Source organism: Dryobates pubescens, chromosome 1 (genome assembly GCF_014839835.1).
Source record: "Dryobates pubescens isolate bDryPub1 chromosome 1, bDryPub1.pri, whole genome shotgun sequence".
Classification (NCBI taxonomy): domain Eukaryota; kingdom Metazoa; phylum Chordata; class Aves; order Piciformes; family Picidae; genus Dryobates; species Dryobates pubescens.
Window position 1 is genome coordinate 23,825,507 of NC_071612.1, and position 24,078 is coordinate 23,849,584.

Genomic DNA, 24,078 nt, shown 5'->3' on the forward strand with positions numbered 1-24,078 from the left:
AGGCCTGTAAGCACACGGCACCACACAATGTAACTTGGTTTCACACTCACAGTATCTCAGAACTCCAGATACTTCAATCATCATTTTTAGTTCCTCCAGCTGAAATGAGCATACCTCATCCAATGCATATTTTCACCCAGGTGATGTTCAGTTGCTGGAGGAAAAAGTCCGATTAGAAATAATTCCCTAGGAACAAATCCTCAGTTCCAAGTAAGCACAAATCCCTTTATCTTCTTCAGCTCCAACTCTCTTTACTTTTTTTCACCTCTGCTGTGGTAGGCAGTTAAAACTTTGGTTCTCAGTGAGATGTGGTTTTGCTCATTTATGCCTTGAGCACGTTATTTCTGCTTGTGGAATGGTTGTATTTTTTTTTTCCAAGGAGGCTTAAAGCCTCTGCTCATGCACTGCTATCATCTACTCTTTTTTTCCTGGCATCTGCTGCTTGCAGATACAGAGGGCACCATGTTAAAACACAGGCAGCCAGTACCAGAACAAGAGGACACAGTCTCAGGCTGCACCAGGGGAGGTTTAGGCTGGATGTTAGGAAGAAGTTCTATACAGAGAGGGTGATTGCCCATTGGAATGGGCTGCTCAGGGAGGTGGTGGAGTCACCATCATTGGAGATGCTCAGGAGGAGACTTGATGGGGTACTTGGTGCCATGGGTTAGTTGTTTAGTGGGTTGGATTGGTTGATGGCTTGGACACAATGATCTTGAAGGTCTCTTCCAACCTGGTTTATTCTATTCTAAAACTCTACACATTTTTCCTGGAGATTTTCAAGTCCAGTCAAGTCTTTTAACTACTCCTAGTTAAGTGATTCCTGACCACTGTGAACATTCTGCTACTGGCACTGTGCACTATGTGTTTTTCAGGAGTGATTCACAGATTCACAGTGTGACAGAAGCCTCTTTCATTGTGTGTCCAAGCTCTGTCTAAACGAGATACACCACACTGCGGTCCCAGTGCACTGTATATGCACACTTGCTTCTGTGTCATTTTATTTACATAAAAAACTAGTGAGAAATACCATCTTTCTTTTTGCATTGCATAAGGCATTTCACAGATGTTAAGAAATTAAAAATAGCCTATTCTTTAATTAATAACTTGGAAGAAAGGAAGCTAACGCTGCTCACTAACAATCTTAACCAGGACTGCTTTCAAAATCCTGAAATTATCTACTTTGGCCTTTCAAGAAGGTTCTTATTTCTTGTTCTGCATGTGTGTGATTAGCTCAGGCCTGCATCAAGGTCTGTCTTGTATAACTTTTCTGAAAAGAGGAACAAAGAAATCTGTAAAAATCATTAGCTTTTCCAGTTCCAACTTCACTGATTATGTTGTCACTGATGACAGATGTCCCTAGGACAAGTTGGCCACAGATCTATACACAAGCACTAGATTTTGTCACCTTTAACCTCTTTTTCCCTTGGAAAAGTGGCTCTGGAAAGCACCCTGGAGTAATGTAAAGTCTCCACAGAAAACTTTTATTCAGTCCTTTGGCCTGCTGGTGTAAGACAGCACATGCTATCAACTGGCAGCAATTAAAAAAAAAATTCTCATTTGAAAAGATCTTAAAAAATTTAAGTGATCCAATTTGGAATTACACTTATTATAGTACTTGCATGCCTGGTACAGAACTGATTTCTGTGTTTTCCTAGGTAGCCTGCAGGGAACTTGCCAGCGTCTTCCCCATGGCAGGAGATTTTCCTGCCTAGTTTCATTTTTGTGGCTCTCAAAGTTGTATTTATTAACAGCTGATTAACTCTGCTGGAATTCAGGTGGTCCCAGGTGGCCAACTGCAGGTCTTAAGCAGTTCTCTAATCTTTAAGGAGTGGCTCCCCAGGTCACTTTGAGACTATACAGGAGCAGCAAAGTAAGCTGAAATCTCAGGAGCAAGTAAAATCAAGCCAATGTGTCTCACAAGACTAGCATCATCAGAAAGCACTATGATCATAAAATGGTTAGGGTTAGAAGTCCAACCCCCTTGCAGCAAGCAGGGACATCCTCCACCAGATGAGGCTGCCCAGAGCCTTGCAGAGACTGACATTGAATATCTCCAAGAATGATGCCTCAACTACCTCCCTGGGCAACCTGTTCCAATGTTCCACCACCTTCATGGTAAAGAGCTGGTCCTGACATCTGATATACACCTACTTTTCTATGATTTAAAGCCATTGCTTCTCATTCTATTAATACAGGCCTTTGTAAATAGTCTTTCTCTAGCCTTCTTGCAGGCTCCATTCAAGTGTTAGAAAGTGCTATAAGGTCTCCCCAGTCTTCTCTTCTCCAGGCTGAACAACCCCAGCTCCCTGAGCCTGTCCTCAGAGGAGATGTTACAGTCTCCTGCTCAGCTTCATGCCCTTCCCTGGACCGGCTCCATCAGGTCCATTTCTTTCCTGTTTTGAGTGCTCCAGAGCTGGATGCTGTACTCCAGGTGATGATTAAGCTGTATGTCTCACACTCACAGTAAGAGCTGTAGAGAACTATTAACAACTTCTGCCTGAGAAAACTCCCAAACCTCTGCCTCACATACACAGCTGCTGCCATCCACATGAAAATTCTGGCATGTAGCTCATAGGGCTGAGCAAGGGTGCCCATGTCTGTTACAGAGCAAGCATACCATTTCAATTACAGCCATTGCAATGGGTACTAGATGTGTATTATAAAGCAATCTATCAACATATTGGCTTTCTTCATGAAAGTGAACATATGTATGTTAATTGCTGCACGCTCTTCTCAGTTTGGCAGAGTGTGATAGAGAGTTCACATCAAATACAGTAATAGCAAATTATTATTACTAGACAACCTGTAGTCCCAGGAATGGAGTGCTGAATCATTTATTGTAAAACAATACATGGAGGTGGAAAGAACAGAAGGTAAAATAAAGAGTGTGCCCTCTGTGCAAAGTCCTCAGACAGAATTATAAATTAAGACTGTGCATGGGTGTATTAAACAGAATTAACACTATGCAGGGCAGAAATGGATTTTCTTAAGCAGTTTCCATATAGTGGGCTTGGGTAGCTTTGAGAAATGTCTTTCCCTAATGGTCATTCTATTGATGTAGAGCCCAAAGAGACTTTTTCTAATTAAGCAATAAATTACAGCTGTAGGAAAGTCTGGCAAATCACTATTAGAGCTGTGCAGAGTTCTGAATCTTCAGATTGCTACAGACACAGCAAGCCTTTTACCCAACTTTATTCATTAATTCTTGCTTCTCCACCTAGTTTTTTCTTAGGCCTCACAAAGTCATTCAAAAGGAAGGTGTTTGCTCACAGATCATATTTACCACAACAGCAGCAACTTTCCCCTCCTAATTCGTCTTTGTTTCATCTTGTGAATTTATTACAGTTTTGCTCTGTGATTTTGTTTGGTTGCTTTTATTTTTTTACTCTTCTAAGGGGCTGAAGAAAAGTGTTGTTGATATGCTATCTTCCCTTGTGCTCAACAACTTGTATGATATGACAGGTGTTTGATTCCTTCCAGATCACTGGTCAGGCATTGGAACAGGCTGCCCAAAGAAGTGATGGAGTCACCATCCTTGGAGGAATCAGAAAAATGTGTAAATGTGGCACCTCAGAACATGGTTTAGTGGGCATGGTGGTGTTGGGTTGACAGTTGGACTTTATGATCTTAGAGGTCTTTTCCAGACTTAATGATTCCATGATTAAAATATTATGGCAAGGATAAAGTCCCAGCAGGCTTCACTGAGGAGTCACTAGCGGATTAGCATGGATTTCAGAAACCAGACTAATCCTCTTCTCTTTCACATACTCTTCCAGCTATTTGAAAGTAATGAGCTATGGGCCAGTTGCAATCCTACAGTAGCACTTAAAGGAATTAAACAAATATTGATACCAATCAGATTAATTTAATTTTATTTAATATATATCCACTTCATCTTTCTACATGTGGTCCTCTCCAGCAGAAAATTAGTATCTCAGCAAGATACTGCAACCAGATTAAAAAACCCCCAAGTTCCATGCTGAGGAGCTCTGCCATATCATATAGTCCTTTACAGAAACACGAAGCTAAACATAAATGTAAGAATTCCTGATAAGCTTATAGAACTCTCTAGCAAATCATGAGAACCCTCACTGAATGGACTCCTGCTGACCAAAGATTTAATTTGGAGGTAGCAGCTACCAAGCCAGGTAAGATTCTTTTGATATAAAACAACTGAGGAACAAAGAACCCTCAATTTCCACAATAGGCTCTTGGAGATTCTTTTTCATTTCATCAAGTTGAAGACACTTGAAAAAATTCTGTACTCTGGTTCAACCATTCACTTCAAAGTATGACAGAGATGAGAGGGGAGAGGTGTGCAATGATGGATTAGCTCCTAACCTACATGCCTGCCCATCCTGTAAGACTGAGACATACACAATTTGGCATTTCAGAACCAAATATTTCTTCCCCCTCCCCCAACTTATCTAAAAATATTTCTTCCATAAGACAGGCTCCAACTGAAAATTATGACCACCTAAGTGATTATGCTTCTCTGTGCTACTGAGGGAACTGCTAACAACAGTGAACTCAGTAGCTCTGGATCTAGGTTTTGCAGGATGTACTTTGACAGAGTTAGAAAGGAATTGATGTAACCCTCCTGCAAAAAACCCCAAAGTCCCTGTGAGAAGCCTGTCCAGGGCACACACTCTGTCTATGCAAGTCTAAAGGAGCTTCACTAGTACAAACCAAATTAAACACATATTCTATTTGAAATAGCTGCACAAGGGACGCCCGAAGCAGGTAGCCAGAACATTATATTGAAAAACAAAACCAGGCAGAGTGTCTCCCCCTCTACTCAGCTCTGGTGAGACCCCACCTGGAGTACTGCATCCAGTTCTGGAGTCCCTATTACAAGAGGGATATGGAAGTGCTGGAACATGTCCAGAGAAGGGCCACGAGGATGATCAGAGGGCTGGAGCACCTCTCCTATGAGGACAGACTGAAGGAGTTGGGGCTGTTCAGTCTGGAGAAGAGAAGGCTCTGAGGTGACCTGATTGTGGCCTTCCAGCATCTGAAGAGGGCCCACAAGAAGGCTGGGGAGGGACTTCTCAGGATATCAGGTAGTGACAGGACTAGGGCGAATGGAATGAAACTGGAGGTGGGGAGATTCAGGCTGGAGGTGAGAAGGAAGTTCTTCACCATGAGAGTGGTGAAGCCCTGGAATAGGTTGTCCAGGGAGGTGGTTGAGGCCCCATCCCTGAAGGTGTTTAGGAGCAGGCTGGATGAGGCTCTGGCCAGCCTGATCTATCACACAGTATCACAGTAACTCAGGTTGGAAGAGACCCCAAGGATCATCAAGTCCAACCTGTTCCAACAGACCTCACAACTAGACCATGGCACCAAGTGCCACGTCCAATCTTCCCTTGAACACCTCCAGGGACGGCGACTCCACCACCTCCCTGGGCAGCCCATTCCAATGACGAATGACTCGCTCAGTGAAGAACTACTTCCTCACCTCGAGTCTAAACCTCCCCTGGCACAGCTTGAGACTGTGTCCCCTTGTTCTGGTGCTGGTTGACTAGTGTGAGGGGTTGGAACTAGATGATCCTTGTGGTCCCTTCCAACCCTTCTGTCTGATTCTATGATTCTAAGATTCCTGGTGGCAGAGAAAGAAGATTCTTCCATCAGTCCACTGCTTTGTCATGGGTTATCACAAGCCTGGCTTGGGCAGGTTAAAAAAAAGCTCAATCAGCTTGCATTTTCTGCCTTAGGTTCCAGAGAATCAATTCTGAAATGTTAGAAGGTATTTTAAAAATAAAAATGAATTTGTGCTCTCTTGATTGTGGTGACAACAGCCAAGGACCTTTTCAATGATTATATTTTAATAGCATTTGTGTCACCCTAGGAAACTGCTTTAAAAGCCAAAGCTCACAATCAGAGGTTATTTGCATTAACCAACAAAACACTTCATGAATTGTATTTTTTTGTAGAAATTGTGAGGAGTACTACAAGTGGTACACAATAATCTTCCTGACTACACCACCACATTCACCAACACAATTCTTAGTAAAAGAAGGCAGAAATTAGCAACCTGAAGCACTGGAACAGAGAACTATGCCCATACCAAAGCATTCATGTCTAAACTGATCATCAGTGTCACCTCATCAGTCACCTAATGCTTAGAACTTTCCTCTTTCTGAAGTCTTCCTTTGTGTGATAGATAAGAGCTTAAATGATTTCTCTATTTTGTGAGGACAGAACTTTAAAATAGGCTTAGAAGAGCATAGCTGGCAATAAGAAAAACTAGTGACAAAGTAGCTTTCAGGGACAGAACATGTGTGGAAGACAAACACCTACAATATCTGAGCACACAACTGCAGCTTACCAAGGTACTACCTATTATAGGAACTGTAGTTCAACACAGATGCATTTCCAGCCTGTAGCTAATGAAAGCAAGGCCCTTCATACAGCCATTTGAACCATCAGCTGGATCAACTGAGCTTGAAAGGCTCATTTCACAGAATGCCAGGTTGGAAGGGGCTCCAGGGATCATCTGGTCCAACCTTCCCTCTGTTCAGCACAAAGGAGACCGTTCCAAGGACTGCTTGAAATGCAGGCTTTCTGACAGAGAAGGCTGATAATATCACTTGTGGAAGCACACATTTATGCAGGTTCTTACAGGGTATGATATTCTAGTATTTAACAACCCTTCCTATAACACCAATGCCAAAAGGGGAAAAATCTCTTCCCCTCCCTTCATACAGCTGTATCAACAGAAGCATGCCACATGTTACCTGACCTTTCCCTTGTGCTTTGTTTTGACACCAGTCAGGAGATCAGCTCCCATTATGTGCCACCAGACACCCTGGATCCATTTTCTGTGGTTGTATCACTTGCATGTCAGCACTGGTGGTGTCCAGTTATGGACAAGAGGCTTTCCCTTTAAACAAGGAAGGGAACTTGTGCCACGCAGATGATACAGTTTGCAAGTCAGCCAGCAACTACAGCTCACTTTTGCCAACAGACTGATGAGCACCTTGCCAGTAAGCCTCTAGACGTGGAAGCTGCAGGGCCTTACCAGTGAAGCTGCCTTGAGCACAGAACTGCTTACCAGCAGTTACCAAAGAGGACTGCACAGCAAAGTCTTGGGCTGAAAAGTACAAACAGTAGCTGTGATGTTGCCACTTACTTTGTTGCTTTCAATCTCTCTAACTATCTCAGGGAATTCTTACTCCCTTAAGGGCTCTCCAGCACAAAGGCAAATGAAAGACTTTACAGGATTTGGAACAAACTTTATGTATGCTTTAATGCACTCATTTTTCTGGAACCCAATTGCTCTTTGAGAGAGAAGTGATGAATTACTGTGCATATTTTGGGGCTATTCCTTAAAGGAATGGCAAAACACAGGTAACAAATTTTAAAACTGTGTGAGGTATGCCAAGTACAAAAGTACTTCTGTTGTAGTAACAAGCAATTTCAATACCCCAGCTGCAACAGGAAGTTCCTGGAATGTGATTAAACTGAATTTTGCTTGGCCTACAGCCATGCAAATCTCTCTTTTCCACACTCCCAACAAGTATAGAAATACAGCAAATGGTTTTGTTCTTAAGTGCACTATTAGAGGGGACACAAATAAACCATTTTTCTTCCAGTGGTTGGAGCTAACACTTCTAGAATATTACACATATTACACCTTTGGCAGACTTGAAGCATGCTCCAATTTTGACTTGTGTTGCAGTAGTAAGTCAAGCCATTTGAGTCAACTCAAAATGAGAGGTACAATGGTACGTCCTAACCAGACTACACACAGTAAGAGTTGCTCTTACTTCAGTGCTGATACAAGCCTTCACATTTGGGCCAGCAGTCATCAGGAGCAGAGAACAACCGCTGTTAACTGTTTACATGCAAACAGGAGCAGATACATAGCAAGGAGGAAGAGTTTCAATGAAAAATTGCACTGTATAAAGTCTGACTTACCATTATAAATCCATGTTTTAGATTAACAAACCCTAGGTATGCACATGAAGTATGTGCTTTATGTTTTTTTTTCTTCTAATGCTTTATTACCCTCACAATCACTGCTTTTCACCACTCACAAAGCCCACCAAAGCGTAAAAAGACTACAGAAGCACAGTGTACTCTCACCATGAAGATCAGTGTACCATGTTGTAAGGGACTAAATCTTATCTCCCCTGATGTGACTCAACAAAGATACAATCACCTTTGCTGCTGGCCTAGACAATGGACCCGGGGCCACTGCCATTGATACCTTGCCTAAAACAAGATCATCCCCACCCATCAGGTGGAAAGGGAGGATCGTGAGACAATGGATTCACCACCTGGCTCCTGATGTGTATTGGGAGTGTGGGAAGGTAAATGGAGAAAGAGGAGGCAGAGGCCTGCCCTCCCGCCCCACCCCTGCTTGTATTATAGTTAGCACAATAAAGACTTAAAATCAGTTGAAGCTCTCAGATATTACTACAGTATATTGATTTTTATACTGCCAATTCTGGTAGATTTTATTGGCAGTAGCTTGCATGCTAGAGCTGTGCACAGACCTTCATTATCTTTCGTGTGGAAAGTGAACTATCACCCCCAACCCCTCCTGCACACCCAGCTGCAAAAATATTTACTCCATCTAACAAAGGATTGTAAAAGTTAGCCTTCCTTCACAGGGGAGTGGACATTCAAGGCAGGGCAACCACTCCTTGGAAGCTGAGGAGTGGCAATGCTAAGAGACTTCAGAGTAATTTTTAAAGTGACTTCTAAAGAAGCCTTTACCTCCTACTCTAGGCAGTTGGCCTACACTACTTACGACATAACCATTGTTTGGACCCTGAAAGCACCAACCTAGCTAGGCCCAGGAGGTATTCTGATTTGCTGTTCTTTCATCACTCAAAGTTCAAGCAGCACAAACCCTCTGATCTCCATTATGACAGTGCACAAAGACAATGGCTGTGTAGCCCATTTTGACCCCACTTTCTGCAACAGGAGAAGTAGAATATTTTGAGACAGAAGAACTGCAGCATCCTAGGCTTTACAAGAAATGATAGTACATGATCTCAGTAGCACAACATCATAGTTCACTGGTTATAGATGATGTTTAGAAAAGCATACAGACTTACTGATGATTCTTCAATTAACTTTCTCAGTTCTCTGTGCCCATGCTTCTCAGCAATACTTCCTGGATCGTCTCCATATTTGTTGGTTATTTTGCAAGCCCACGTGGCCTCAGGACAATTGAGCAGAAATGTTGCAAGGTTCTTTAACCCAAATCTGGCTGCACAGTGAAGGAGAGTAGGAAATTCTTCCAAATGGCTGCCTGTACATGGAGACAAAGTTTTCATGAAGAACAATTTTGCTTTTATAAAACACTTTCCACCCTCTTTTACAAAAGTCCTTAGAGTACTACTGCTACAGAAACTATTACCAAACTCCCAATACAGAATTGGCATTCAAAGAACAATTCTTCTGACTAACAGGTTTTCAATTCACACACATATGCTAATAAAAGAGCCTTTAGAGTAACTTAAAAACATATCTTTTTTTTTTTTTCTTCTTTCCCTTATAGAAGGATTTTAAAGTGTTACAGCTTTACTGAGAAACAAGTTTACTTCCAAGGGGAAGAAAATTCTGCAAGCCAGGACATGCTTTTACTTAGATGTGTATTATTTTAGGCTGGATGTTAGGAAGAAGTTCTATACAGAGAGAGTGATTGCCCATTGGAATGGGCTGCCCGGGGAGGTGGTGGAGTCACCATCATTGGAGGTGTTCAGGAGGAGACTTGATGGGGTGCTTAGTGCCATGGTTTAGTTGTTTAGGTGAGTTGGATTGGTTGATGGGTTGGACGTGATGATCTTGAAGGTCTCTTCCAACCTGGTCTATTCTATTTAATGCTTTAGAATTAATGCTTTAAGGATTTTACAGCTTTATTCTTAATTTGAGATACTTGAATGGGACATTTTTATAGGTTTATGGTGCTGGTTTCAATTTAATGACACTTCTGAAAATTCACATGACTACTATAGGCTTGCAAAGATTTGCTTATCCCTGAAATTAAAAGGCTGAGAATTTAAAGATGATGATATTGGTGGTTTTTAGGATTTATCTGAAATAACACAACATTCAATTTTATCAGTGTTTATTTTTCACCTTGGAGGACTGGGACAAAGTTAAACTGAAGTCAGTTTATCATTTCAGCACAGTCCTGTAATTCTAACCCTGTGACTGGCCACAAGTTCCATACAAAAAGAAATGAAGCATAAACAGTTCTTCCTTCTGCCTACTCCACTTTCTAGCACTTGTGGTCTGTGGTGTATTGATTTGTCTATATATCAGCATGCAGTGCATTTCTTTTCCAAGTGTGCAGCCAGCCTGCCTTAGGCACCATCAATTTCTTGCACCCTCAGGGTCTTCTGGCTGTGTCTTTATCAGCCACTGTACAAAGAACTGTTTCCTCCAGCTTGTTTTGAAGTGGGTTACTGCTAGGTTCAATTCATAGTCAGACTCCATCCATGTTTGACCTCTCTGCTCTTCTAGTAGTTTACTCCTTCCCAGTTTTCTTGAAGCCTGCTTAATTGGGCCTTAGAGAGAGAATCAACTCCATCACCCCCACTGCTCTTTTCTGAACCTTTTCCAGATTTAACTATCTTGAGATGACAGGAGAAGAGCTGCACATGATACTCAACCTGTGGGTGAGACATGTAATTTATGCATTGTCATAATTATGTCCTGTTTTGTTCTCTACTCCTTTTCTAGTAATTTCTAGTATTTAATTTGCTTTTTGATCTGCTTCCTAGCAACAAATTGATGTTATCATGGAACTGAGTGGTCTTATTCCTCAGTGCTAAGAGCCTGCTCAAAGCCTCTCATTTTGTATGACAACACGGGACTGGTTTTCCACTTTGGTTTTACCTACAACAAATATTATCTGACATTTTACTGCATAGTTACTATATCTCATAAAGCCTTTCTCCTGTGTTTTCCCTCCCCAGTTTGCCCCTCACCTTAGTACCCTGAATACTTTGTATCACTAGCATAAGTTTTTTTCCAACTGTCTCCCTCCTGGTTTGGGCCAGTTATTCATCCATGCCCCATCAACTCTGACTTGATCATGTTTGCTGACTTATAAAAACTACAAGAAACCTGTAAAGCAAGACTTCCCATTACAGATAATACACTTCATTAGAGTTCTGATTAATTTGTCCAGTAGAGACAACACCTTAACCTCCCGTCCTAGTTCTCAAGCTCCTCAATTTGGTGTTGGCATCACAGTTCCACCTTCTAGTACTACAGTGCTGAGAAACTGCACATTACTACTAGAAATCCAGTTGTTTCATTTTCACATTTCCTCAGAGCTATTACTAAACACCAGTTAGTCCAAGCAATGTCTTTGTGCTCAACATGTCCATTTTTGTTATAACTTTGTGATTCCTTCAACTGTAAACAGTCTCTTTCCATGTGTCTCCCAAACAGGCCTACAGCTTAAGAATCTACACAGTATATTCTTATTTTCTTGCATTCTCTTTTATATCCCAGTCATGAGTTGTCCTACAGGCTAGGCAGCACATTCTCAGCACTTGGCAGGGCAGAAGACAGACTTAGTAATTGTGACTTCATTTACCACCCCACCCCATTCCTCCTGCAGAATATTACCATGGCAGAGAGTAAAACCTCACCACACCAACAGGCATAAGGATTCGAGAAACAAGAAGCACAGGTCTTTGAATAAGCACAGATAAGTATTGATGGATCACAAAAGTTGTTAGGACAATTTTTGACTGTGTTTTGGATGGCAAATATTCCATGGCTATCCTGCTTCAATGTTGTTTTGACACAAGGTATTTGACTGGGCTACATTTCAGTCAACAGTCACATTAAGAACCCCAAATTGATTTTTCCATTGCCCAATTTTCACTTCCATCAGGCAAACAAAAATCCATCCAAGAAACTGTAAATACACATCACCTGTGTAAATCAAGTGACTCAGCAAGCTGAGTTTCAACAAGGGCACGTGTTTCAAATTCTATTGTAAGTAGCACGCTTTAAAGTGCTTTGAGTTATAAGAGGCAAACTTCAAGTTGTATAGCAGCTACAGGTTTTGACAGGAGATGCCACACAACTTTACTCCCTATTGCTCAGCTTTTTAACTGAAGTTCCATAAACAGCACTTAATTCTGTAAGTAGCAAAATGATAAGTGTTACCCTAGAGTACAGCCATTTCAATTCTTATGTTTGTCTATACTTTGCTGACCCTAGGAAAAAAAGTAACACCTTCCCCTAGACCAAAGCAAAGATATATCGAGTTAAGGACCTGTCACAAGAGCAGTAAAAATGCATGCAAGTAATTTCAAGGCTGGGGCAACAGCATCAAAACCAAGCATACTTTTGTATATCACACAGGATTCTCTTACACCAGAAGAGCCCAAAGGAGTATTTGAAAACCCATCCACAAATCATTGTCAGACTGCTAAATGAGTAACACATAAAGAAAGACAGAAACATGAACAAAAGCAATGAAATCTGTTGAGCAGTCCATTTAAAAAAGAACAAAATACATGAACTCTAATATAGTCTGCATCCTGTTAGCAAGCTCAAGAAGGTCAAATATATTCAGCAGAAAGAGCCTTAACAAAGTAGTACACACTCCAAAAGACTTTCCACTCATGCTAATGAGACCTGAAACAATTGCTTACAAATCCCAGAGGGGAGCCAAGTCTATACTACCCATAGACTGGATGCTATGATTTCTTCATCGGTATACAGAGAGTCAGTGGCATTCATAAGCCTGTTCTAGGCTTGTACCTGAGCTTTCAAAGAATTACAAAACAAAGCTATCCCAGAACTAACATCAAGATCCCCTTCACAGTTGAGATGGTTTCCCCCCACCCTCACCCTCTTCCCCTCACCCCTGGGTCACCATTCAACTTCTCCCTAGCTAGGTTTGATATTCAAGGCGGCCTGCTATACTTTCATACTTTGAACATTACAGGTGACTACACTATTAGCAAGCTAAGTACCTCAGCCAGCCATGGAGGATTATAAAAATCAATGAATTGACTTCTTAAACCAAACTGTTGGGGTTTTTTTTACATTACTCCTTGCAGTAAGGAAAAAAGGCTGTCTTCAGGTATGAAAACTCACAGTAGCACTGGTAGTGAGATCCTTTACATAATACTGACAAAAAGACATACATGAAATTAATGTTTTTAACTCCACATAAACAATATTAATGCACCTTCACCCAGAACACAAGACAGGATTACTTGCTTTGGTTTCTTATTTTGATAATGAGTATTCACATGAACCTGACCTGTACACCTTCACAATTACTTTGGCTACATGAGCTTTGTTGTAAAAATCATACAGCCTCAAAATGTTGGTTCTAGTTACAACTACAGGTGAAGGAGCCACTGAGAATACTGCTATTGCCATGTGATCACTCAGCAACCCTGTGCAGCAATGCAACAAAATTCCCTACATGCAGCTACCAGCAGGACTGATTTTATCCAGTAGCAGAGGGATTTTCTTTTTGTACAAGATCCAACAAGATCTTCCATTGAAAGGCAATTTCCATAAAGGTTAATTTAAAGCATACATTGATGCTAGCAAGCATCACTGTTACATCTCTGAGCCAAGAAGCTACAAGGGAATGCGTTAAATCTGAAGACTGAGCTTAACTATTGACATGTTAATTCCAGGATACAAATCTATCTTGATATTAGTCTACTGACAGGCACTATAAATAAGTTCTTCTTTCCTGTCTTTTCACAGCACCTACTTCAAAACTGAGCATAAAAAGGAGAAAGTTCAGTTCACGAAGTTATTCAAACTACTTTCATTTCCACCCCATGTTTAGAACAGACAAGAATGTCATCCAAAGAGCCCAATTTCACAGAGGACAAATAAATTGCATTAGGAAAACAAGGTTATTATAACCTGTCTCCTAATTTCACTCAAGAGTTCTCTCTGTAACATTTGTTTCTACAGAGAAATTAAAATGCTGCAGTGAAATCCTTTCCTGAAATAAATATGGCTTCATTGTCTACAGATAAATGACTAACTGACCCTTGAATTGAAAGTCTTTCAGTAGTACAAAAAATAAAATAATTATAGGATAATTGTAGTTTTAGAAGGAATTGAATGCTCTGGGAGAGGGAAAAAACCCCACCCAAAACATGTTTACACCATTATTGTTGTACTGTTATACAAGCAACAGAGTAAAGCTGGCTGGCTGAAATACAGTGCATTGCTAATGACGTGCTTTGCACTATCTATGATCAGATTTCAGCCATGAGCCTTCCATGAAATTAAATACAGTATCTTTTTAGTAACCCTAACTATATGAACATAGTCTTCTTCCCAGTAATGATTTAGCAAAATATAATATTGAAAAAGCACTGGATTTTTGCCAGGCCATGCAACATAGTATTCCTGTTATCTCATGGACGTGATCACAGACCACAAAATATAGTCTCAATCGACTTAAGTCCTTCCCTTCAGACATTACTGAACTACTTGGTGCTTCTGCTCTGCTCAAAAGGAGCAGAACCCAAAGACTTTTTTGCTGACCTATGCAGGCCTCACACAGTAGGGTGGTTACATGGACACTTCCTAGAAAAAAAAACACAAAACAGTGGACTCCTGCCACACAAGTCCTACCACCTTAAACTGGTGATCCTGGCTAACAAAAGTGACCATTGTGCTCTCCTCATCTGTTGATGAGAAATACAAACTTCTAACTCAAGAGACCACCTGCAGAGACCTCCTTTAAGGAATTCAGACACTGATGAAATACAACACCAGTATCTTACTTTGAACTTCAGCTGCTCACCTGTGGGCATGATATTCCATCTCCAGCCTAGGCTGGGTACTAACAATATTGGGATTAGAAGTGGAGAAAGCTCTGTCCCTCTGTAGGGACTGACCTAGTTGCCTCGGCAGAGTTAGAGATTCAGCAGTGACCAACGTAGGAGGATAAAGCTTACAGCTGCTGCATTAGTCAGCCATGAACAGTTTCAGACATCAGACTGTACCAGCTACTCTCACAGATACTTCATACACACCACATGGTATGGATGAAGTGAGCCAAACACACAACAGAACCTTGTAAGGAGAACAGCTATGCAGCTTCATCTATTGGACCTTGGACCTGAGATTCCTCTTCATTTAATTATCACAATGCCTTTGTACCCTAAGAGTGCCTTCAGCTTCAAGAGAGACAAATTTGCACTGATTTTCCTTCAGTTGTGTAGAGGGAGAACCTCCACATTTTATTTCAGTGCTGTGCAGGATTAGTCAGAGCAGATGCAAGAAATGATGTTGAGTGGTCCACGTGAATGGATTTAACCTCTTCTGCCCATGAAACTGAAGACTAGTGCCTTCAAACTGTAACAATGCAAAAAGTTATTGTGAGGACTAGCAGATGACCACATTGAGCTTCATCATTGAAGTTTTAGTTCACACGCACAAGGTTAAGAGGTAATTGCCATCTTGTGTGTTTTGTCCTATCATAATTCCTTCTCTGATTTTCTTTGCAGAGCATTCTGGAATATTTCAGGTATACAGCAGAGCATGAAATCTAATATTACTATATTGTAGCACTGTCTTAGCCTGTGGGAGTGCTCAGAAAATTGCAGTAAGCAACCAGGACAGCCTACAGTGATATTTCTGCAGGGTTAGGAAGGCATCCTTCTTTTATTTCCCGAATTATTAATACAGGACATTTGGGGATTTTTTAGCAATTTAAATATTCACTTAAAACTATTTGCACAGTGTCTGTATCAATTAAACCAATGAAATGTTTAAATCCCCACCTGTTCCATCCCCACCTCCCCTTCTATCTTTCCCCCAACCTAGTTAATCCTATTCTATCAAATGAGAAGACACATCATCAACATTGCCTCCATTTAGGCAGAGGTTTAATTTCCTTCCTGCATTTCATCCAACAACTGAGATATCATAGAGCAAGAATATTGCATACATGTTAAAGTTCTTGCAGAGCTGTAACCCCTAAGTTTTCCTTTTGCAAGGAATTTCTCTAAATCTGATGTGCTGCTCAAACAATTCTCCTTGTTTAGATGGCAAGAGAGTCAACTTAAGAGAGTTTTGAAAAACTTCCTCTATCAGAAATCATGATATCCATCACTACACCCATCCTGAGCAGGTATGCTTGTTCTGTTAAATATTACAGGAATAAAATAAGTTCACCAGGACATCTTGGGGTTTTATTATTCTTTATTAGTGTGTGTGTATATATATATATAAGGAATACTGAAAATATTCTAGTTGAGCCTACTACTGGGGAATAACCTAAGCACATCTTATTTAAAAGCAGAGAGACATATGTTCATGAGACCTGGTTATATTGATAGAATAGACTGGGTGTAACAGAACAGTTATTCAGAAAAGATATTAAACAAGAAGCTATACATGAGGCCTGTCATCAAGTGCTGAAAGTTTCCTACTTCATTTGAATAAATGGAAACTGAAAGACAAGTAAACAGCCTCAGGGTTTGCAAGAATACTACTATAAATATGACCATGTGGATACATGATAGGAAATGCAGTGAGAGCTACAGCAACAGCATGCACATAGCTCTGCTCTCATCTAGGATGATGAAGCTATTTCCGGTGGAAAGTCTGACTACAAAATAAAGATAGCCAAATATTAGGCAATCTGAAATTATGTATTGAAGAGCGAATCAAACAAATACTAGATGAGGGGATTATTCAGATGGATGTGTTGAAAATAAGATGGTACCAGAGTTGACCTTTCACACCTTTGCCATCTCTCTTGACTTTGCCAGCCTAGACACCTGTGGTGGGTTGAGATTAGCCCCAAACTAATTTGAAGAACTACCCCTCAAATTTAAAAATCTCCAGACTAGCCTAGTTTGGGATGGAAGCAAATGAAACCCTACTTACAAGCAACCCAGAATCTAGAAATATGAAATGCAACAAATATGTACAAAATATATATATAGAGAGAGTACATCTAATGTATATTTACAAACAACACAGAAACTCCTCAGACCCCATGGACAGATCCAGTGGGGACTGCTCACTCCTTCCCTCCTTACCATTACCTCACACAGTAGTCGAAACAGAGATACCCCTGGCAAGGCCATGGAACAGAGAGAGGAAAAGTGCAAGCAGAAGCAACAGAAGAAGAAAAGAGAGAAAGAACTGTTTATGCCTCTTCCCTATACCCCATTAGCAAGCCAGTGAATTACATTGACCTTATCTAGACCTTATCATTAATTTTTCTTTTACATCCAATGGTATTTTATTTTACTTTCAGTCTCTGCAGTCAGGGACTAAGCTGAAGTTCCCCCTTCAAAACTGTAGCACCACCAACCCCTGGGGAAGGGAGAGACTCTTGAAAACCTATGTAAGCATCAGGGATGCAGTGATGTCTCAATCTAAACCACAGTGAATAGAGGCAAGCATCACATAGCATTTATCTCTCTATCACATGTATTTTTCCCCTATTAAATTTTATGCTCCTGAGTTGTTAATCACACACACACTTTGTGAGAAGTCAGACCATGCAATTTGTTAGTTATCCAACAAAATTAATAGAGGTCTTCATTATTTGCTCATTTGGAGTTAATATTGAGAGCTCTCAAGTACAGCAGTTCATTAGCTGTACGCCGGCATACTTTAACTTTTTAATTAGCATCAGCATAAAAACACATCAAGAAAGGTTTCCTATCTATACCTCAAGCTGCAAGAGTGACCTCCTGTAGTCATGCCAATGACTGGAGTAATGACTCTAAAGGATAAGGCTTAAAAAGATTTAAACTTGTTTTAGTGTTTGGGTTGAAATTAGTGCATCTTCACTTGGGAAAATTCCAGCTTTGGGGAAAAGGATCCATGGTTGGGTAGAGGTATTACAATAAAGCTAAAGCTGTTACACACAGCCTAGAAACCCAGGGGATTAACTACAGTCCATTAGATGCTAAATGCACAAAAAACTCACTCCAGCTTTTGGAGGAAAATTACATATTCAAAGCTTTATGAACTAAGCATTTCACAGTACCACAGTATATTAGAGGTTGGAAGGGACCTCTAGAGATCAAGTCCAACTCCCCTGCCAAAGCAGGACCACCCTGGGTAGTCTGCACAGGAATGCATCCAGGTGGGTTTGGAAAGTCTCCAGAGAAGATGACTCCACAACCTCTTTGGGAAGCCCGTTCCAATGCTCTGTCACCCTGACAGCAAAGACGTTTCTCCTCATGTTGAGGTGAAATCTTATATGTTCAAGTTTGAACCTGCTGTTCCTTGTCTTATTACTGCACACCAACAAAAAGAGCTTGCCCTATCCACTTGACACTCACCCTCATATTTATACACATTGATGAGATTCCCTCAGTCTTCTCAAGGCCAAATAGTCCCAGGGATCTCAGTCTCTCTTCATCAGGGAGAAGCTCAAGTCCCCAAATCACCTTCATGGCTCTCCATTGGATTCTCTCCAGCAGTTCTGTCTGTCTTGAGCTGGGGAGCCCAAAACTGGACACAATATTCCAGATGTGGTCTCACCAGGGCAGAGTAGAGAGGTAGAACTTTCCTAGACCTGCTGGACACACCCTTCTTGATGCATCCTAGGATACCATTTGCTTTCTTGGCCACAAGGGCACATTGCTGTGCCATGAAGAACTTGCTGTCCACCAGCACTGCAAGGTCTTTCTCCATGGAGCTGCTTTCCAGCAGGGCAGCCCCTAACCTGTATTGGTGCATGCTGTTATTCCCTCACAGATGTAGGACCCTGCACTTGGCCTTACAGAACTTCAGGAGGTTTGCCTGCACCCAGCTTTCCGGCCTGTCTAGATCTCGTTGGATGGCTGCACAGCCTGACAGGTTGCAGCCAACCCCCCCAGCTTTGTGTCATCAGCAAACTTGCTGAGGGTACTCTCAATCCCCTCATCCAGGTAGTTAAGAATGATACTGAACAAAACTGGACCCAAAACCAATCCCTGGGGAACACCACTGGCCACAGGCCTCCAAGTATTTGATACAAGGTCAAATCACAGGCTTTATTAAGTGTGATAGGCACTGAAGTTTTTAGAAGCAAAGTTTGGAAGTAGTCAGGAATCCCACACAATCACATACAGGTAGTCACTGCTAAGTTAAAAAGTTTCTTTACTGTAACTTACCAACCTGCCTTTATTTCAGCCAAGTCTGTCTCAATGCAAAGTGTCTGTATTCCACCTGGAAACAGACAACTAGATTTCTGGCATAAATTAGGCTATTTTGACCACTATGGAAAGGGAGCACACGGAGGAATTATGAAATTAAGGCTGATTCATCTGCCTGTTCAGAAAGAGAAGAATAACTGATCTCAGTGTTAAAAAGCTTTTCTTCTGATAGCTTCATTTCCTTCCCAAAACTGTTTAACTAGTTTTCAGTCTCATTTTTCGCAAGGAATTGCAAATCTTCTATTAAACCTAACATGTCTAACACCTGCTGGAGATGCTCTTATAGGGAGTCAATGACATGGCTTTAGATACCTTACTCTAAGTGCTCTGTAGTAATATCTTTGTTTCATGAAGGATCTAGGCATGTAACTCTGTACCTTCCTGTTGCATCACACACCAGCCAATTCATTTTAACAAGGTGGCTGCTTGGCTCAAGCTTACAAGCTGTCAGATTCCTTTTGAACTGCACAGGCCTCCTGGAGAGGTCCCATTTCACACCGGGAATGACTCTTAAATGTGTCTTACACACTCATCCTGCAGCTCCATACAAGAATACATCAAGTACAAGTACCTCACTTAAAGCTCTATTTGCTTGCTTTGTCTAACACAGACTCACATTTAAGCTCATGTTTAGAATACAAGCAGAATCATGTTTATCTAGTACAGAGGGGGGAAATCCATCATCCAAGAAACCTTACTGAAAAAGCAAGTAAACATGACAGTGATCACAGTAAAGCTACTTGCAAAACATTCTATTTGGTCATGACTAGTAAGTGTTACGCTGTACCTTATCATAAAGAGCTTATTTTCTCTCAAAACCATAGTCTGGGTACACAGAAGAGTCAGGAAACAACTCAAATGCATCTTTAAGTATTTTAAATGGAAATACATTGTCTTGCCTTTTGTTTTTCTCCAAAAGTCTCTTTGAAAAGCTGGTCTAACAGACATCTGGAAGAGCATTACAATGATGTTTTCAAAACACAAGCTAAATAATTACACTCTTGGTTTAGCACAAACCGATTTGAATTCTTAATAAGGGGTTAATGATGTCAGTCAAGACCTTCCATTTGGTACCGAGCAGTTGCTTCTGTGGATACATTACTAAATTGTGCATATAGTATGTCTACATCACAGACAAGTTCTATTTAAAGTCACTGGGATGCCTTTAAAATAAAAATCTTTTGGTTAGAAGTAATGAAAATTAAGTGCACAGAACTGAATGGAGAAGTTTAGTGCAGTTCCAAGTAGTTATCCATTCCCTTCAGATAGAGAAATCTTTCCAGTTTTCTTATGTCATCAAACTTTGAGAAAATGAAGGTTTAATTGTATTACAGGAGAGATATTAATAAAAAAATAAATATATATATCACACAGGCATCTCTTCGTGTCTCTTACTACCAGTTTTCTTCACAGGTATAAATTTGCTCAGCTATGAAGTTGTCATTGTGCAGTTAGCCCAAAGCTGACCAAACATCCACACAAGTATAAATATGTAGTACTGAATCACAAAGGAATTATTTTTCCCATTTGTCCTGCTTATGCTTTCTTCATTGTGGATGCCTCCATTTCCCTAGTGGCTTTAACAATTATCTTATTAACATTTATAAGTAATAACCATAGCAACAGTAATGAACAAAAAAAAAGCATATTAGAAGTGACTCACTAGCTTGTTGATGCTGCTTTTCTTCACTTTGGAACGGGCTGAATTCATAAGCAGGTATTTTTCTTTTCAATAGCAAAGTCATAACGTTGTCCAGCTTCTCTACAGAAGAAAATTTGAAAGCCTGTTAAAAAACCAAATAAATATTAAAAAATAGTGCATTTGTTGCATGCATATTTTTAACTTTCTCCTGAGAGTGCTGGTGAATCAAGTTACTGGAAACAGTACTATTGCAAACTCAGAGCAACACAGTTTTTGAAGGCTACAGAATAGATATTCTAACATAAAAGGATCCTAACAAAATCCACTTGAAGAAAAACAAGTATTAGAAGTTAGCCAGCTTAACCATAAGTAAAAAAATCTGGTTGAATGGCAAGGACAAGAAGATTTGTGTTTATCAACTCCCGGCCTCGATAAAACAATTCAGTGTAATAAGCAGGAACTGTTGTAACAGATAAAAGTGCCAATATAGCCCAGGTCTTACAGCAGGGAAGTGCTCAGAAGGGGCTGATTTCATCTGCTCACATCTTAGCAGCCCTGCATTACAGTTTGCCCTCCCACAGCTGAAGTGCTTCTGGTCAAGAAAATTCTGGGATCACTAGCAGAGAGTATCTGCAGACACACTTAACACAGAAACTTTAAAATGTACTTTGTGTCTGGCATGCTGAGAGGCAAAAAGGACAGAGGGATAAAGGTGTGGAAACATGGAGTTTAATTCCCAGGGTTGTTAGAAATGAGTAAGAAAATAAGTGTGATGTCATCAGAAAAAGTTGAGTACACACGAGGATGTAAATTTCATCTGAGTCCTACCCATGATAAGAAGACAGGTTTGTGCAGATAGTGAGTTACCAATAATAAAATGTGATTGTTTCTTCTTCTTGTAATACCTGCCCTGCCAATATTGATGATGATATATAATATTTAGTAACTTGTGAGCCACTTCTTTCCATAGTTCACCCTTTTTGTACTGTCACATTTGTATCATAGTATGACATTACATTCTCTGTTAGTAATTATGAGTACATAACTTAGTTCTCAATAGCTGGAACAATAACCATTAAAACACAATTCACCTAGGAAAACATAAAAATCTTTAAGGCTTGTTTCAAAATAAAGACCTAACCTGAAGACAAGGCTTAGCCTGTGAATTGAGAAAGGACATGCTAAATTCCCTCACTTATAGGAATTACCACATTAGATTTAAGAATTAAGTGAATAATATTAAAAGTCAGGTAGTAAACCAGTTAGAGCTGGTATCATTATTGATTCTACCTTAATAGAGCTCAAACTAGAGGAGGACAACACAAGTAATACCAAAAAAACTAGCTTACAACTTTAAGTAATCACAGAGGAACTAGCTCAGGTGAGTGTTTAGGCAGATTTTGCAGCACAAAGAAGGAGGCTTAAACCCGCTGGTATTCACTGAAGAAACTGTGTAGCAGAAATTCCACTATACAGAGAACAAACATAGAGGTGGGCTTCCAGACAAACTTACTGAAACAGTATTTTTAATATGCATTTGAAATGGCAGGGACATCCCTTACATAGTTTGCTACACATCTATCCCTCTCTCTTCAAAAGAGAATGAACAAAGACCACCCCAACACCACCTGCCTCTTATCATCTGCCCTGCAGATGGCCTAGAGCAATTTCAGACAGAATCCATTTCAGGCTGCCTTGTATATCAAAGCCAAATAAACACCCCACAGTCTCTTCTCAGCAAGCACTCAGAGTAATCTTGCTTACAAAGCTTCTCTGCTTTCTAATGTGAGGTGAGGCAAGAATCCTTTCTTCTGCCTTTTATTCAGGCAAAAATCAGGAGGAGTACCATAAAAGTTAATAACTTATACTTGAGACTCAGTAACCAAATTTAACATGGCATAAAACAGCTTTCACAGGCCAAGATGGAACAAGTCCTTGATCCAAGAAAAGCACACAGATCCAGGAACTTGCAACAAAATTTTCAAGGCCACAAACAGTTGAGCACATCAGGCTCAGTTCCTGCAGGCTGCTGAGACACACTCTGGATTGTCTAACCTCAAGCTAAATGCCTCAGGCTTTAACAGGCCTGCCTTGCGGTGGTCAGCCTCTCCTTTTCTAAGGTTTCCAAGTCAGGCACAACACATATCTTATGTGGAGTTACCAGTGCAACTCACTTAAAGTTTTCCCACCTCAAAATTGTCCTTTCCTTTGAAGGAATTCAGTTTAAAGGCTTTTACTTGACTGCCCATTCCTCCTCCAGAGCACTTCACAGATGGTGCATTTCCATATTCTGATGCACCCTACACAGCCCTCTATAGACCCATGAAATCTTCCCAAGAAATTCCACCAACACTTACCTAAAGTTCACGCTGAAGCAGCCAGAAGCAGATCTGTATTTAAAGTGAAATACATTGCACAGGAACAGTGAGCCAGTCAGGAGTATGAGAAAGCCCACATTTCATCTGAACACAGCTTTAACACACAACAGAAAAGAAACAACCCCACTATTTTCTCCCTGTACCTTTCCAAGTAAGTTCTTTCCAGCAGCCACTCAGACTTAAATGAGTGAGTTCTAGACAATTCTTCCCATGCTCCCTGAAGCACAGCCAGCTGTTCTCTATTTCACCTTGCAATCTTGGTCCTTCTGCAAGTGCTACCACCTGTGTCAGAGCTCATCAGCACCTCCCCAGGTGTAAGCACTATCACTATTTTCTCTCCCCCTTTTCAGAGCAACAGAATGCACATGCAAACAGCCTCGAGCATTGTGCTCAGTTCTGGGCCAGTCACTACAAGGACACTGAGGTGCTGGAGCATGTTCAGAGAAGGGCAATGAGGCTGGTGAAGGGGGCTGGAGCACATGGCCTACGAGGAGCACCTGAGGGAGCTGGGTGTTCAGCCTGGAGAAGAGAAGGCTGAGAGGAGACATCATCACTCTCAACTGCCCGAAGGAAGGTTGGAGCAAGGAGGGGGCAGCCTCTTCTCCTTGGCAGGCAACAGGACCAGAGGAAATGGTTTCAAGCTGCACTAGGGAAGGTTCAGGCTGGATGCTAGGAAATATTTCTTCACAGAGTGGGTTCTCAAACATTGGAACTCACTGCCCAGGGCAGTGATGGAGTTACTGTTCCTGGAGGTGTTTAAGCAGTGTGTGGACAGTGGTTTAGTGTTGACCCTTCAGTGCTGGGTTGAAGCTTGATCTGGAGGATCTTTGAGGTCTCTTCCAACAACATCCTTGAGAAAGGAGAAGATCAAGCACATGCTTTGCTACTTCTGTGAATGAGACTATCTGTGTTCCTT

General features: G+C 40.9%; 1 protein-coding gene across 1 annotated transcript in view; it reads right to left on the reverse strand.

The window, feature by feature from the left end:
• BANK1 (B cell scaffold protein with ankyrin repeats 1) overlaps positions 1-24,078 on the reverse strand; it is a gene marked incomplete at its 5' end in the record, with an annotated part of 126,426 nt that overhangs the window by 72,759 nt on the left and 29,589 nt on the right. The window contains 2 exons of the mRNA XM_054172946.1: positions 9,069-9,265; positions 20,806-20,926. Coding sequence (XP_054028921.1) covers positions 9,069-9,265; positions 20,806-20,926 — 318 coding nt within the window. The remainder of the gene's footprint in view (positions 1-9,068; positions 9,266-20,805; positions 20,927-24,078) is intronic.